A 17,469-nucleotide genomic window follows, 5' to 3' on the forward strand; every position below is an offset into this window, starting at 1 on the left:
ATCAGAGCAGAGTAGGCTCTCGTAAAGAAGGGGTTTAGAGTATATTATGAGAAAATGAAAGTGTTATTTGACCTTTAGTGCATGTAAAACTGTTGTAGAAGACTTCCAAAACAAAATTAGAAACCTTTAAAATAGCACAATAGAGGCTCTATAAAGTTTTATTAACGTTACTGTAGTAAGAAGCAGGGGAGGGCCGAGAACACCGGGACATTTTCCGTTGCTGTTTTTATTATGCTTATATGCCGCAATCGGCCGCTGCCCCTCCTTACGTTTTGTAGTTTATACATATCTTATGATTAAAGTTACGATTAAAGTTGTTTGACGTTTGCCTCCTACATCCCCGAACTTGAACTTTGTTATATCTGGTCACTTAAATTCACACTATTTTAATTCATTCTAATGAAATAGCCGCAAATTTTTAATTTACTACTCGTACAGGTAACTTTATCTGACAAATTAAAATTGTGGTGTAACGCAGCCCTGTTTTACTTGGTCAAAACAATCGTACTAAATACATTTGAGTGTGTTGAAAGTTTGTTGCACACTGCAGTAAGCTAGATCGATAATAGAATTTCATATTAATAAAAACTGGATGACTTGTGTTCCTAAATGAAATGCAATTAATTTTAAAATATTTTATGGTGGAGAAAATGCTATATTACTGTTACGGTACGTAAGGCATGGTACGTTACTAGCGGTAAATCAAGAAATCGAGATTCAAACAAGAAGACTAACTGTGTTGAGCTATATAACAATGATTAGTTTTCTGTCAATAAAAGTATCCAAACAGTTACTCATCTGTCTAATAAAATGCATATTAAAGCATATTATAACACATTAAAGCGTATTTAGCGTTTCCTTGCTTTCTACGGAAATCAAGGGTAGCACAGATAAGTTGCTTCACAGGCGAAGCAATGACATTGTCCGTTACATATCGGTTAAAATAGCTGATTTCTCTGGATTTAAACATTGTTGGAAACATTTGGGATAATGTAAGTGCACAAGTCAACAAAATATATAACATTGTTTTAGTGGTTTTTGGTGATTTTCATCCAAAAATCTCACATATTGTGCCTTTAAAAAGTCAGAAATTATTATAAACTATAGTTAATATATAATTGTACATGATGAAAGTGCTCCATACGCTCTATAAAGCCCTAAAACAATGCTAACACTTTGACGCTCCGTGGCGTGTTGCATCTACACAAGAAGCGAGTGCCCTAGTTTCTTCTGGTAATCCTAGTCCTGTGATTTGGCAATGCCGAATGATTCTGCTGTTAAGCATATTAAAGCCTCTTTTATCGCGGATGTGTCACTGAATCTCAGACAGCCACCTGGGTAAAGGGTGTGGCAACGGCACAATGCCCCAGCGTGTTGTGATTTTATGCCTTATTTGCATGGATTTCTGATATTAACTTTTATACTGGCACAATACAAATTTCTTTGGTTCACAGAACTAGTAACATCTGATAACTTGCACAATAAGTTGGCAGTCCACAAACGGAACATAAATGAAGCAGCATATGCAAAATAATCTTAATTTTATAAAAATGATTGCACACATTACATTAGACATTTAAGTTTGCGCATTGTGAAAAGAGCACATTATGTAAGATGTGGGCTAAGGAGGAAGCAAGTTTTAAAGAAAGAAAAGGGTACGAGAAGATTGTTGGTGCTGTACCACTGTTTCCTGGGGGGCCAGAAAACTCCAGCCTAAACCTGAGCCAACTATGAGATCATGCCACCACACAGACCGTTCATTAGCATTTGAAGCCACATCTTTGTGCTTCTGAATAAGGGCTGGATGTTTTTCAACACTGACGAGACTCAACAACTCTGTGCCATTTTACCACAACGTCCTGGTGCCACAAAGACTTCTTATCATTATAAACATAATATGGCCAATAGGCAGAAACAAAAGAACAATTAAGCATTAGACCTAAGAAAATATTAAGTGCTTTTTATAAAAGCAATCTTTTATAATTGGCCTTATTGAGTAAAGCACATATACCTAGCACATTAGCAAGTTCAAATAAAGGAAAATGTCACGATACAGCAAGTGATGGAAAAATACACATGCTCAGATGTTAATAACAGGTTTAAACTGCAATATAGAGGCTTGCTTATGAAACATCTTCTGAGAGAACATGGGTTTGTTCTATGAGTCAGCATCTCCTCTGAAATGTCATTGTTTCCTTGGTACTTTAACCAGATGATTTATAGACAGCGACTTGAAAATTAGCAACTGACAGGTTGAGGTTTCAACCTTTTTTAAATTATATACAGTACGTCTAATAATAACATTTGATAGTATGTAAATAGATCTTGAATATTCATTTTTCCATTTTTAAAGTCAAAGTAAGGTCATTTTAATGGAAATCATGTGCAATGTTTCATGCATAATTCATTTAATATTAGAGTAAGGTATTCAAATGATTATTAACAACAAGGCTTTTAGAAGTTACATGAACAGAACCAGATATGTTGTATTTAGGCCTATTATAAATCTTTTTGTTCTAAACATTATCCAGCCTTTTGAAGAGATCCTATTACAAATCTCCCCAGCTAGTGACTGCAAATCATGTACAATTTTGTCCATTGAACCTCAGCCATGACTGCCCATCTACCTAAAAGTTGATAAAGAGGTGATAAATTAGCAATTTCCAAAAAAAAATAATCAAAAATTATTTAATGTTTTATCTCTTTTATACACATCTCTTTGGAATACTTGAGTGTTGAGCACTAAAGTATTTTTTGTATCATGAGCACTGAAAGTATATATTTGGCCATTTTCCTTTGTGGCAACATACCGCTTCTACTTTTATGTCCTTGTATCGCTCATGGTCTCTTATCTTGGGACTTTAAACAGTTATTACTACTGACTACATAAAACTGTAGAAAATTAAAATCATGACCATAAAACTGTGCAAATATTGTTCAGAAAAACAAGGAAGGAACTAATAAGAAACATAAAGAACTTATAACTATGTAAGTTATAACCTTAACATCACGGACAACATGCTATGTTGTTGTTAAATATGTTATGGACTAATTGAGCAAACTAGTCCATAGTAAAGGTAACTTGGAATGGAGATTAATAATAATAACAATATTTAAATGTATTTTTTTATATTGTTGCTCTTTTGTCTCGTTGCTAGGGAGGTTAATTTTCTACGTTGTGATGAACTATTTTTTAAAGTTTTTAAATAATCTACAAACTAATTTGGTTTAATTCAGTATTCCTTTATTTGGTCAGCCGCAATCTAATAAACCAAATAGCGTATAGTCAGACAGTCATTATCAAATAATAGATCCAAATTAATTCCTGATGCCTGGGTTTTTATTTTATGTTAATGACCGACTCCCTGTACGGTATCCCTTTACATGTTGGCTGTCAAAGTCTCATTTCCATGCATTAGGTAAATCCAAGATTTATTACTGAGCTCAAGCTTATATTTAACTCACAGCTTACACAGATTCTATCGCTCCACGTTTCCAATATCCTGCCGCAGTTACATTTCACACAAAGAACTGTGCCAAAGAAACACCATTTAAACAGAAAATCTCCTAAGGCAATCTGTACGATTAGCAAATAAAAAGGTAAAAGATCTTAAACCAGAACACGCAACAATAATTGGCCAAGTTAGACCACAGTGATTCAGCAGCAGTGGAGGAATTCTCACTGCAGCACTACATAGGAAAGAGAGGGTGAACCTCCCACACTAAATTTGCAAGCTCCCAGGGATAATGGCACTCACCCACATACCCACCAACACAAACGCCTTCAAAAGACTGAAATATTTCACCAAAAGGTGACTTTGGAGCAAATGGGACAGCCTTACGTCATACCACCTCGCCATGACAGCGAGCAGTTCACAGCCACGGTTTGTTGCATCACATCTCGTTTTCAGCACATTTAACTCAGCCACAACACGTCTACGCTTGTGTGCATGGCTGGTCAACCGCACTTTCATCAAGACTGTTCAAATTTCCTCTGTGTTGAATGCAACTTTGATATAAACTTAAGTTCCAGGTGCCATGAGCTGTTACATAAAGATCTGCCGATATACATTTAAATCGGCTAATGAGCTGACTTAGTATAAATACTGAGAGTAAACAAGTAAATTGGAATTTAACGGTTTATTTTGATGGCAGCAAAGCAAAGGTTACGGTTAAATGTTTGAGGGAAACCATATGGACAAAATTGCATGCCTGTCTAAGAGATTGTCTTTTAATTAAAAGTGCTACAATCCACAGACGGGCACCATGCCACTTAGATCGTGTCCCCTTTCCGCTGAGTAATCCACCACTGAGAGTTTGTTTGTCTCAACTGACCGTTCCTAAATCCTGGAAGATTATCCAGCAAGTCCAAAGTTGAATTGCTAATATTTTCTAGGTTGGACCATTTGTGCTGTCCATGGAAACTGTAATCAGTAGGTCTAAAATTGCTGTTCCTTTTTCCCCCAGCATTTTCCAATGTCAAACGGAACAGAGCATGAGTCACTTTGGTAAAACCCTACAACACATTCACCCTTGTCTTAAAAGTCTTCAATGGCCCATTTTTACTCTGTGGCAGATGGATGTGCCCTTCAGTGTCCTACCACCAATGATATCATGAAAGCTTAATGATGGATCTTCCTAAGCCTAATAACCCAACACACTGCCACAAAACATTTCAATTACTTAAGATTATATACTGAAGGAACTTCCATCTCCTATTATAAAGAAAAGAAAAGCAGGTCCACTCTGCACCTCTACTAGCTTTAGGCTACAAACTGTAGCAATGGAACAATGACTCAGCAGCTGATGCTGTTAGACCCACTGATGTCAGTGGGTGTTTCTCTATGTAAGAATCCCACCCAGACAGCTGTGCCAGAAAAGAGAACCAAGGAAGCTGTGAAATGACAACTAAATGTATTTAAAATAGTCCAGTATTTCCTCAAAAGCTAAGAATGATTTAGACTATCAACTCTTCATGGTATCAATTAGATTTATTTTAGTTCAAGCAGGTCTAATTTAGTTCCCCGATGTTGTTTGTACTTGTATGATGGAGATAAGTTCATCAAGAGCAGAACAGTTGAACATATTAATACAGTAGATTCAAATGTTAGCTGTGCCAAATGAGGCAAAGAGTCATTTTGTTAGTTTAATTAGCCCGCACAATGATATTCAAACACGGAACGATTCATCAATTTAGTCATTATTTTTCATGAATGGTCCTTAAGCGGCTAGATGTGCGAACGTATTGCAAACAGAACGAGAGAGAAAGAGGGAAAGAGAGAAAGAGTCACAGACAGCAACGCTGAGTCACGGAGCGGCAAACAAATCAGAGGCTGTGTCTCAAAACCTACTGACAAGCTAGAAAATATTTATGGTCATCATAGTCAAATGGAACATTGTCTAAGTAGGCAGCTTGGTGGTAGGATTGATAATTGTTTATGAATGTATCAAGATTTTAGAGATAACTGTGTATTGACTGTTATGAAAACCTGCTGAGTCTCTTACCTAGAAAGTATTTTTGGGCATTATAAGGTGTGTGGAATGCTGTCTAGGAAGGCAACTTACTCGATTTTGAGATAGAGCCAATATGTTGCATTATTTCGATTTTAAACTGATTCCTATTGTCGAACGAATGAGTCTTTTGAGTCGGTTCTTTTTATTGAATCAAAAACATAAATCACATCCAGTTTAGTTCAATTCCCGAACTGATGACATTTGAGTCACATTAGTGAATCAAAACATACTGTGAATAGTGTAGTCCAATTCCAGAACGAATGACTTCGATTTTTTAGTGAATCAAAACATACAGCGGTTCTTACGAGCCGACTCTTTAATGTATTCATATGACTCATTAATGAACCGCAAGTTTTGTATTTATAACTAGATATTATGTCATCATAAACTAATAACGGTGTTGTGTTATGTTATACAGTAGGGCTAATGGGACAAAAAACTGTTCATTTACTGCCTGTTTTATTGCAATCTGTGGTAGGTTAGCTATTTTTGGAATGAACTGAATGAACTCGGTTTTTTTTTTTTTTTTTTATGAAATAGCCTATTAGAAAAATATTTCCATTTAATGCCTCCAAAATATCTTTGAAAACTGAGTAAACAAGATTATGTAGGCTAAACAAATCTTTCGCAGAATGACTGTTTAGTGGAAATCTGAAACGATATCATCATCTGACTGCAGCAATAAAAATTTAATTTCTTTTGTCCAAATATTTCTTCCGCAAAAGTACTAAAAGAATCGTTAATGAAATGAAATCGTTTAAATAATTTCCTCAACTTTAACATTCATATTTCAGATTACGCTTTAAAACTTTTGAGCATATTATTCACAGACAAAGACTAACACGTTTAGCATCTTAACACAATACGTAGACGTGAGTCATGCTGCAAATAATCATTTGAGGTGATCACTTTGCACAAGCACAAAATAATACAAATTAAAACGACTTTAAATAGCAACTGTCAAATACACACAATTTCACAACCGTCAAATAAAACAGATCTTCAAAGCAACAAAGTTAGTCTGTCCGCGCGAGCTCCGTCCATCACCTTTTAATCCAGTTAGTTGGATAAAGCACAGGAAGATGTTCATCGTACACTCTGTCCCCAGACATATGTCGCAATTACAGGTAGATTTAAACGACTGTCTGGGTGTTTAATTACCTAATTCTTTCGCCGTCACTGAACGCCTCAAAAACGCATTATTATGCGCATGTCGCGCGCGCCATAAGCCCCGATAACCCGACCAAAGTCATAAATAATGTCAAGAAGAACACAAATATGCGGTCAAATAAGGATACGCACCCTCCAAGACGTCACAGTCTCATAAAGCAAAGTGTCACAGACTGTTTGTAGCAGCTCGCATCGCTAGACTCTTTGTCCCGGCCACTGCGACACTGCGTAAAAGTCACGCCAGTCACCGCATCGCATGCTAGAACGCTGTCTCAGTAGTCTGCATTACAGAAAGTGATACATACCGTATGCTGATGCGGGCCACTTTAACAGTGCGTCGTGTGTCTCGCGACTGATGGGTGTTCAGGAGCGCAGTCACTGCTGTGTGTGTGGGAGGGGCCGGGGAGTGTGTGAGGCTGGCAGATTTGGGTTCTCGAGCAGAGCAGGATGGTTGCAGCAACTCTGGCTGCAGCCACCCGCCGATTAAACTACAGATGCAGCTACTGTCTGAAGAAGAGGGGCAGGCGGGGAGGGGGAGGAGGGGGAGTTAGTGATACTTTCAATGCACCACAAGTAACCCTTTCATGTCTTGTCTGGTCTGGACTTGTCTTATTATATTATATTATATATATTATATTATATGTAATTTATTTTGTTTGGCTCCTTTTCGTGCATTTGTGGGTTCAGTCTCACTGATTTTCTTTGTTTTATTGGTGGTTTGTTCTGGCTGCTGCATTGCACCGGCCTCACGCAAGCTCTTTATAAAGCCTGAAATTGCAATATGGCTGCATCACACACCCAGTCATGTGATGTACATATGGTGGTGGCCTGCTCCATGTAGAATAAGGGTCCATTTACACAGGACATGTTTTTGCTTTCCATTGCCCTGCTTTTCCTTTGTTTTTCTATGTAAACAACATGCTAGACAGATGTGTTTGACCGTTGCTCTTGCATCTAGAGTCTTTTGCAGCATTTCACATGACACAGTGTTCTAAAAAATGCCGCAGTCAAGTTATAAGAAGTTGAACTTGCATTTTGTTTTGTTCCATTGGCCTGTGCCCCAAAACACAGACAGCAACAAAGTGTGGGCCCAGATCCGGCCCACATCTGGTACGCGTGGAATCCACATACCAAATGTGGCCCGGATCTGGGCCGACACTTATAAATAATTTTGGTGCAGTGTTTTTTTCTGTGCCCCTTCTGTTCAATTTCCTCTCTTTGGAACAATCCACATTATTTTGTAATTAATTAATGAATCATGTTGTTTTCCACCTTAAAATGCACTGGGAAACTTACTGTCATAACCAGTGCATCAATCTAACGATTTATTAAAAACATCATAAAGACAAAGTATGCTAAAATCAGTGGCAGGTAATTTTTATGCTATGGTTTTGTGCTTTGACTCAAACAGAATCTGCAGTGTTATCAGTATCCAAATCATAAATTATTGAGCAGCCTCAATTATGCATGTCTGGCCTGCCTCTACTCTTTAGGATGTCAGCACAAACTGTATGAATGAATGGCTCCAAAACACTATTATATTATGTCTTTTTGAAGAAGAAAAAACATTGTCAGTAACTTTAATATAGTAACTATATTGTTAGAAAGTTTGGGGTCAGTACGTTTTTTTATATTTATCTCTTTGAACCAAGGCTGCATTTATTTGATCAAAATACAGTAAAAACAGTAATATTGTGAAATATTATTAAAATATAAAAGAAATGTTTTCTGTTATTATTCTTTATAGTGAAATGTAATTTATTGTGATGCAAAGCTGAATTTTCAGCATCATTACTCCAGTCTTCAGTGTCACATGATCCTTCAGAAATCATTCTAATATGATTTATTTTGTGTGTAACATTATAGATGCGTTCATTTTCATTCTGGTTTCTGTTCTGATTTGCCTGAGTTCGTTCTGCTAGTTTGTTCCCATGGTTCCTCATTAGTTCCTCACCTGTTCTTAGTTCTGTTGATTACTCGCCTGTGTATTTAAACCCTCTGTTCATGGTTCTGCGTCGTTTCAGTTTACGTGGTTGTTTATACTATTACTCCTTGTGATTCTCAAGCGTGTTTCCATTTGATATTTTTAATTAAAGACTGTTTGTTTGTACTCCTCCTTTGTGCTCTCATTACAAACACCCAATACGTGACATCTTGCTGAATCAAAGTATTGTAAATCCCCTTACAGTAGTCAGAATTATATCTGGTTCTGGATATTTGACTGTAAATCCCCTTACAGTATTAATATCTTAAAACTCAAAGAAAAAATTTGGAAAGGTAATGTAGTAGCCTATAATATATCATCTGAAAGAATTTTCCACATTTCTATTTGAACCAAATCAAGCAATTATTTCCAAAGTCAAGGTTAGTCAACTCTTTTTTCATTGTACCAGTACCTGCTCACTTCACTTACTGTTTGTTGTTCATCCATAATGTATGACAGCCCTCTCTATGGCCAGCTCACTGTAACTATTTTCACAAGAAATCCCCTCCGAATCATGATTGTGGTAATATTCATAATATAAAATATTAAAAAAAAAGGCCTAAGACTGCATAGTCAAAATGTGTCTAAACGGAAACTCAAATCAAAATGTGTCTAATCAGCTTGAGTGTTTGTTTTGTTCCTCATTTCAGTGCCTGAGCGGAGCCACGAACGTCTCACTGGTCTTTTGTATCAGTGAAAAACAAAAGCCCACTGAAGATTGCTCAAACAACTGAGGGGGATTGTGTTTGTCTGGCGCTTACAAAATATTGTACAGACCAGAAGTGGATAAATTGATTTTCAGAGATGGATAATATTTGGTGCATTTATTTACCTCAATGTATGTGTGTGATTTTTAATTTAATTTAATTTTTTGGTTTCAAGAGCAGCAGTCCTTTCCTGAGCCGACTTTACATAAGCCTACTTCAAAAGTGCTTTAAAAATGTTCTGAGGTATGAAGTTTTGGCTCAGGGCCTTAATTATCAGTCTGTCTGAAAGTCATGTGATCGTTCACTTCCCCCTCAGCATCAGTGAAATTCATAATTATGGCTCAGTGCTTGTATTATAAATAGGTCCTGCTTGAGGCTTCAGCTCTACTGTACCAATTTCCTTTGTGTGTATCCTGGGAGGAAAAGGAAAGAGTCAAATGACCATAAACTTGTACATTGAGGTCCTTGTTGAACTCACAGTGACACTATTACAGAAAATGACTCCTTTTTTCCTCTTTTAAACCATGAAAGTAAAGATTGTGTCTATGCATGCAAACTTTACATCAGCAACATAAGCATAACACTCTTTAAAAGTGTTTGGGGTTTGGGTAAAGAATTGCTTTGAGGGTTTCCGACTCACGGGAGACATACAAACTAGCAAAGAAATCCCTGATAATAGAATCAGACACCATGAGAGGGAATGTCTGGGTCAGATTCTGGGTGTACCGCCAGCTAGGTGCTATTAACCAGGGCACTCGTAGAGGAGATAGACAAGGTTGAGGGGTCAAGGTTCGGCTGGTTACTTCACTCTGATGCCTTTGTGATGAATGGGATAGCTAACAGACAGCTTTCTCCAGGTATTCTAGACGTTGTGAGCGAGTCTGAGGGGAACTTGCGAATAAGACGGGCCAGAAATATCAGAAAATTCTTCTCCAGACCATTACTTTCCAGCCTGCAGACAATCAGTCTTCTTAAGCATAGATTCATAGAGCATAACGGTGGTTGAAACGTCTCATTTGGCCTCTATAATAGGATATTTGCCTGTCAGCAGTTAATGCGGGATATGGTCACAGTTTAATAGAAACCAATTATGGCAGAATCTGGCATAAAAAAAAAAAAAACACAGTAAAAACAATTACTTTAATTTTACTGTAGGCCATTATGTCATTTCTCAGAATACCTTAGATATCATAAATCCATATAGTGTCGTTATATAAACAAGGGAACAAGAGTTGTTGCTTTCATCGTGTGCATATAGTACTTCTCTCCTGACAAAGTGCACTCATTAGCTCCTCACATCGGCGCTCACCTTGGCTCATGCCAAGATGCAGGTCACCATGGAAACATAGTAGAGGAAGAGAGGAGGAGGTTGAGTGACTCAGTAAAAATGAAAACACTGATCATGCCGTTTCCTCACCCTGAACCTCCCCATCAGCCAGTTTTAGAAGCTAAACCTCAAGACACTGGCTCTGACTGATCGAGGTCATTTCTGCTGTGAGACGGAAGGGACTGAAGTTATACCTGCTGATGTTTTCGCTTTTATATAATCTGGGAGATTGTTGATGCCTCATTTCCTTGGTTCTGTCAGACATTGAAGGGATCAGTCCTGTTACGCAGCACCTTTTAAACTCTATAACCTTTCAAATATGAATATGCTTGTGTTGTAAAAAGTATAAAGGCATAACACAATTTAATAATATGCTCTGGTCAAGCTAAGACACTTAAAACCAAAGGTGTGTGTGTGTGTTTGTGTATGTATATATAAATATATAAAGTTAGTTTTTGCGAGGAATAGACAGTTAATTCACTTTTTTTTAAATTTTACATTTGAAAAACGTAAATGTGTTATACTGTATATATATATATATGTGTGTGTGTGTGTGTGTGTGCGTGTGTATAATCTGTTCTCCATTACTTACAATATCCATTAGATGGTTCATCATTTTATATTTATGAACAGGACGGGAAAGGACTGAGAACACAATTAAAAAAATTTTTTAAACATGCAGTATATCCTTAATTCAACTTCAAGTGCTTATATGGCCAAAATTTTTTAGCAAAATATCCATCAGTCCTAGACAAAGCAATTAATTTAGCCAATACTTTATTTTCCATTTTGTTACCAATCGGAATAGAAACAAATCTATTTGTGCCCTAGGACAGCCACCGAATTCCCATTAGCTTGAATGTAATTGATCTATGCTAAGGTGCATGCTGAATATGATAGGGTACAATCAATACTGTGGACTCATTTAAACCATCAACCCGGGAGCCTTATGTCGGACAGGCCTTGAGCCACAGAAAAGCACAATCTGAGACATCAACTTTTAGTGGCTGTTAACCTTGTATCACCCCACAGACCAGTCATCACAATCTAATCGAAGCACACATCATGCCCTTCAGCAGGGTCAGGGGGCGTCTCTCCACCTCCCAAGCACATTTGGTCATTTCTTGGCGTTGCAGTTTATTAGTGGTGCTCTTTTGTTCTAACCCTAGTAAGCAATAAACTTGGGCGCATAATTCACATACTGTGCTACAGACATACCTCAGATAGTGTAGCTTATTAAGGAGAAGTGTGATATTACTATTCTAGACCGTCAGATTTAAGATTTTTGCTGAACCTGCAATAAAATGAACAAAAAAATGCTTTAACGGGTTATCGGTTGCCCATTTTCCACAAGTTGGTATGATTCATTAGGGTCTTCGTGTAAAGTTTGTAATATACTTTGGTTAAAGTTTCTCAATGGTTGTGTAAAACAACACCCTTTTACCTCCTCAAAAACAGCTCTGTTCACAGCGACCCGTTTGAGGTCGTGGGCGGAGCATGTGCAATATGACATCATATTGCTCAGAAAATCCAATTATTGATTATTGAGAGTGTTTAGTGAATGGATTTTTTTGTATGGTGGTTGTGTCCACACACTGCAAAGACACATTTATATGCAAAATTCAAAAGTGAATTTTGCATCCGATGACCCCTTTCAGAAATTCAGAACAACATAGAAAACACATTGCAAAACTATCACAGAAAAGGGGGCAACAAGTGACTGTCTTTGTGTTTGAATCATAGAATCATTCTTTCAAGCGATTTGTTCAAACACTGATTCATTCAGGAACAAATTGTTATAGTTTCAAATATTGTTCAAAATAGGTACCTATTTTTGAACAAGTTCTTACTTCATGACCGCTAAAAAAGTATGTTCTATATAGTATGAGTGTGTGTAGTATGAATGTAATCTGGACGTACTACATTCGCCATGTTGTCATGTGACCTACCAGCTTCAGTTACGCTTCACTGCCATTCATGTGGCCTCACTTCAGAATTTCGCCGGAAGAAGTGGGTCATCCCAGTACTTTTTACCTACTCTTTTATGATTACTATGAATTCGGGCATACTTCTTTTGTCGCATACTGTTTTTCGCCTAATATATAGTAGGGAAGTATGCGGTTTCGAATGCAGACACTGTCTTTGTGAGTGAGTCATTTTCTTTCAAGCGATTCATTCAGGAACAAAAAAAGTCTGTTTGAGCAAGTCATTGAATCATATACTCAACTGTGGTTCTGAATGAAATGGAGGAATGAAACAGCCCTGTTGTGGCTTCATTTCAAACATCTAGAGCTTTTGTTCCCCACAGACCTTATTTCAGACATTTAACTAAGAGCGTTTTAACACCTATAGATCGTTTGTTTTTTTCCGAAACAGGGACTTAATTTGTTGCAATGTTGCATTTTCTTCTTGGTTTGGTTCGCTTTCACAAGGCAACCTTTAAAGGGTTAGTTCACCCAAAAATTTAAATTCTGTCAGTAATTACTCACCCTCATGTTGTTCCAACCGCGTAAGACCTTCGTTCATCTTCGGAACACAAATTAAGCTATTTTTGATGAAATCTGAGCCATGTTTCACTCCTCCATAGGCTTCTATGTGACCGAAACTTGCTGGCCCAGAAAAGTTATTAAAGAGATTGTTAATATAGTCCAAGTGACTCCAGTGGCTCAATCTTAAGTATATCAAGCGACGAGAATACTTTTTGTGCGCAAAAACAAACAAAAATAACGACTTTATTCCACTATTCATTTCCTTCTCTCTCGACCTCTAGTTGGTTCGCGTAGTGTTTTTGCGCAGAGCGTCTGTGTTACACGTCACCACGTAGGCTCACTATTGGTCGACGCCGGTCATGTGTGTGTTGCGTGATGACGTGCAACACAGACGCGCAGCGCAAACACACTACAAGGCCCAGAGAGAAGGAAATGAAAAGTGGAATAAAGTCGTTATTTTTGTTTGTTTTTGTGCACAAAAAGTATTCTCGTCGCATGATAAACTTAATGTATTGCCACTGTAGTTACTTGGACTATTTTAACGATGTTTTAATAACTATTCTGGGCCGGTGAGTTTCGGTCACACTGGAAGCCTATGGAGGAGTCAAAATTCTGTCAGATTTCATCAAAAATATCTTAATTTGTGATCCGAAGATGAACGAAAGACTTACATGGTTGGAACAACATGAGGGTGAGTAATTACTGACAGAATTTTCATTTTTGGGTGAACTAACCCTTTAAACCATACCAAAATGTGTTCACGCAAGTTACATGCGAGTAACTGTCCTCTTATTGGTCAGCGTTTCCAATTCGTCATCCTTCAAAAGGATTGACAAGTTCGCTCCATGAGCTTATTGTGGCTTTATTTGTAACTGTCGAGACACACGCAAACACTATACGAATGTAGCCGTCATTCCCGCTGTTAAATGATATACTACATTTGTATAATACTGCAGCAAATTCAAACGCGCTCTCTCTCTGGATTTCCCAGCGCTGTCTAGAGGTTAACAGTGTCAAGACACACGCATACACTATACAAATGTTATAATGCAGCTAGAGCAGGAATCAAGGCTTCATCGGGACAGCATTCTTGCACGGAGAAGCACACAATTACACAACATTCTAAGATGAAAAACTCTTTTGGTTTTCAACTGTGATAACTAATGTGCTCACTCACAGAATCAGACACTACTGCTATTTATATAGTACATTTCCCGTCATGAATTGGTTCGTTGGTCCTTTGGGTCGGATTGCTCTCACACCTCAAGCGAACCGCCCCGAGACCACCACGTTCAGGCAGTCTCAAAGCGATTGTTTTGGTGCGGATACGAGCGCGATTGCCGTGTTCACACATATACCTAAACGAACCCAACCAAAGGAGAAAACGCACCAGGTTCCAAAACAAACGCTCAGGTGTGAAAGCACCCTAAAAAACTCATTAAAAAAACATTGACTTCAGGATGATGGAACCGGAAGAGCTAAAACTAGTTTCCTGGTTTTGCATAATTCCTGCAGCACACTCTGATTATCATTTATTCAATACTGACTGTGATTATGTGATTGTGGTCAAGTGCCTATATATTCGGAAAACAAAAGCACTGTTAGTCGTGTGATTGCCAAATTATGTAGCCATTTACATTAAATTAGTCTCCAGGTACTGTATAATTCACCCCATCAACAGCAGCTTAAGGTTTAAAATGGGTACTAAAGCACTTTCTCAGCAGTTAGGAAATGAATAGCATGCTAGCCTTTTCTTATCACTTATATCGAAACCGATTGTGCCTCAGCTCAAGCCCCGTCCCACCCCACACACACACACACACTGCAGCAGTCAAGCAGGGCTCTGCAGCTCCTCTCCTCCTGACACAGCTCTTTGATTAGCACTGTGCCAGGCAGCACCCGTGCAAACACACATGCTGATTGGCTGCATGTGGTGCGTGCTATCTGTGAGCAACACTGCAGTGTGACCTTGGGCTGGCAGCATGTGAATCAATAGCTTAACTATGTGTGGCATTAATAAATGAAAAGAAATGTATGTCTTAACCATGTAATTGTTCATTTAGCTTTGAGCTTTCTCTTTTCATACAGTTTATCTTCATATATATACTTCTGACTTCATTTGCATTCAACACTGCTGCAGGATCTAGATGTCACCCTTTCAATCGGACTGACCTCTGACCTCGGCTGAGAACTGGGCGGAATGTCTGGTTATGAAAAGCTGTAGTTGTTGGTCCAGGTCACATTCTGACACACTGATGTCCCAGGATCGGATACCTGCAGGTACAGAGAGAAATGTGACATGATCAATATGAGCACAGTACTTAAAGATTAGCTATATGTGTATGCAATGTTCATCCACACCCTCATTTGACATATTTCTTTCATACATCATCCTTCTTTCTTTTTTCTTTTACAATTCATTATTATATTATATTATTATAACAATTTGTGTTGAAAAATTGTAAAAAATTGTGTGTATCATTCCATTTTATTCATTACAAACTATTACATTACTTAATATTTTATATTACTTAATATGAATATTACAAGTTTGAATAAAAATGTTAGTTCAAAAATGAATATTTTTTAATTATATTTATAATATTAATAATCTACTTGTAATATTAATCATTCAAATATTTAAATTAATTTATTTTCAGATTCTTCTTATTTATTCTTATTCATCTTTTTTCTCAATTTCTTTATTTCTTAATCAATTACAGTTCAAATAAACCTTCTGTTTGTATTCAGGTTTAAATTCGATATTTCAACCCCGTAGTTTCAGACATCTGCCATATAGTTCTTCACATGAGATTCAGTGTGTTATGCTCAGAATATTCATTGAGTATTACATAAGATCCCAAAAGTTCAGATGTCTCTTAAGCTCCAACTGTGCTGAACTTCAAAGTGTAAATTGGAGAATTAGGGAATGAAATGAACTCTATGACTCTTATCTCTCCTCGGCTGTGTCCTTCCTCATCTCTTCTTCATACAGATGAAGGGCGGTTTCCCTCAGATTCTATTTGGCTTTGTAGATGAAGTGTAAATGTCGCAAACACTGCAGTGTTTGTCCTCAGAAATGCTGTGTCATTGGGATTTAAAACAGGTAATGACCGCAGAGATGAACGGATACTTTTCTATTTTCTCAGAATAAGATTTGCAGTCTATAGAAATACAACATTCCTGACGGTATTGATTTTATTCTCATCGATTTGCTAATTGCTTATTAAATGTCTGTCAGGAAGAATGGGAGGTTTCTAAATGCCCAAACATTAGAGAATGTCGCACGATTGTAAATGCGCTGAATGTAACAAGTCTACCATTTGACCCTAAATATTGTGTTCAAATTTGGTTGTTTCTTTTTGACATGTAAATGCCAAGTATTGTAACTCATACTGGGAATTTGTCCTCAGCCATTTAAACCATCCAAGTTAGTACAAACACATTAGGAGTAGTGAGTAGTGAACACACACACACTGCAAACCGTGGACACACATACCCAGAGCATTTTTGCTGTGGCGCCCGGGGAGCGATTAGGGGTTAGGTGCCTTGCTCAAGGGCACTTCAGTCATTTCCTGTCAGTATTGAGAATCAAACCTGCAACCTTAGGGTTACCAGCCTGACTCTCTAAGCAATAGGCCCACAGACAGGTTCCTCAGGTTTGTGCAGCTGGTAGCTCTGATTTGTTACTTTAGTCTATGTAACTTATAGACTTATGATGAGCGATTTTACACTCAAAAGTTAAGCTTCATGTTCATTGGAAGAAATGCTAGTAGTACTACAGCAGCTAGTAATTAAGCAAAGCCACATTTTTATGACAATAAAAGTTGCCAGATAAACATATTTTAGAGGAAAAACAGCAATCTAGATGCCATATGATGAAAACTTTGTACTTTTAAATTGAATGTATTTTCTGTAAACTATAGTTACATGATATGTGCACAGTGAAAAAAATTCAACACACTAAAATTGAAATGTTACATTAATTTGCTGATTTTAAATCAAAGTACTGTGGTGATTTTTGGCCACTTTTAATGTAATTACAGATGAAAATCATGCAAAAAATTATGGAAATTCCTGGTTGGAAACCAAATATGTTTTAATAATTCTACAATAATACAGTGTTTCAATTGCTTTGACAATTCTGTATCTAGCCTATATCATACAACAGGAGCTAAAGGGATAAAAAATTTCAAACTGTTCATTATACACAAGCTTAAATGTGACCCTGGATCACAAAACCAGTCACAAGTCGCACGGGTATATTTGTGGCAATAG

General features: G+C 37.4%; 1 protein-coding gene across 3 annotated transcripts in view; it reads right to left on the reverse strand.

Annotated features, from left to right (window-relative positions):
- map1ab (microtubule-associated protein 1Ab) overlaps window positions 1–17,469 on the reverse strand; it is a 35,954-nt gene that overhangs the window by 17,076 nt on the left and 1,409 nt on the right. Inside the window, exon 2 of one of the 3 annotated variants that reach the window (XM_084397550.1) lies at window positions 15,364–15,465. In XM_084397550.1, the coding sequence (XP_084253676.1) occupies window positions 15,364–15,465 (102 nt within the window). Of the gene's footprint in view, window positions 1–6,816; window positions 7,200–15,363; window positions 15,466–17,469 lie in introns of those variants that run through there. The other 2 variants (XM_084397551.1, XM_084397552.1) reach the window with 2 other exon arrangements.

This window comes from Rutilus rutilus, assembly GCF_951802725.1.
Source record: "Rutilus rutilus genome assembly, chromosome: 23".
NCBI lineage: Eukaryota > Metazoa > Chordata > Actinopteri > Cypriniformes > Leuciscidae > Rutilus > Rutilus rutilus.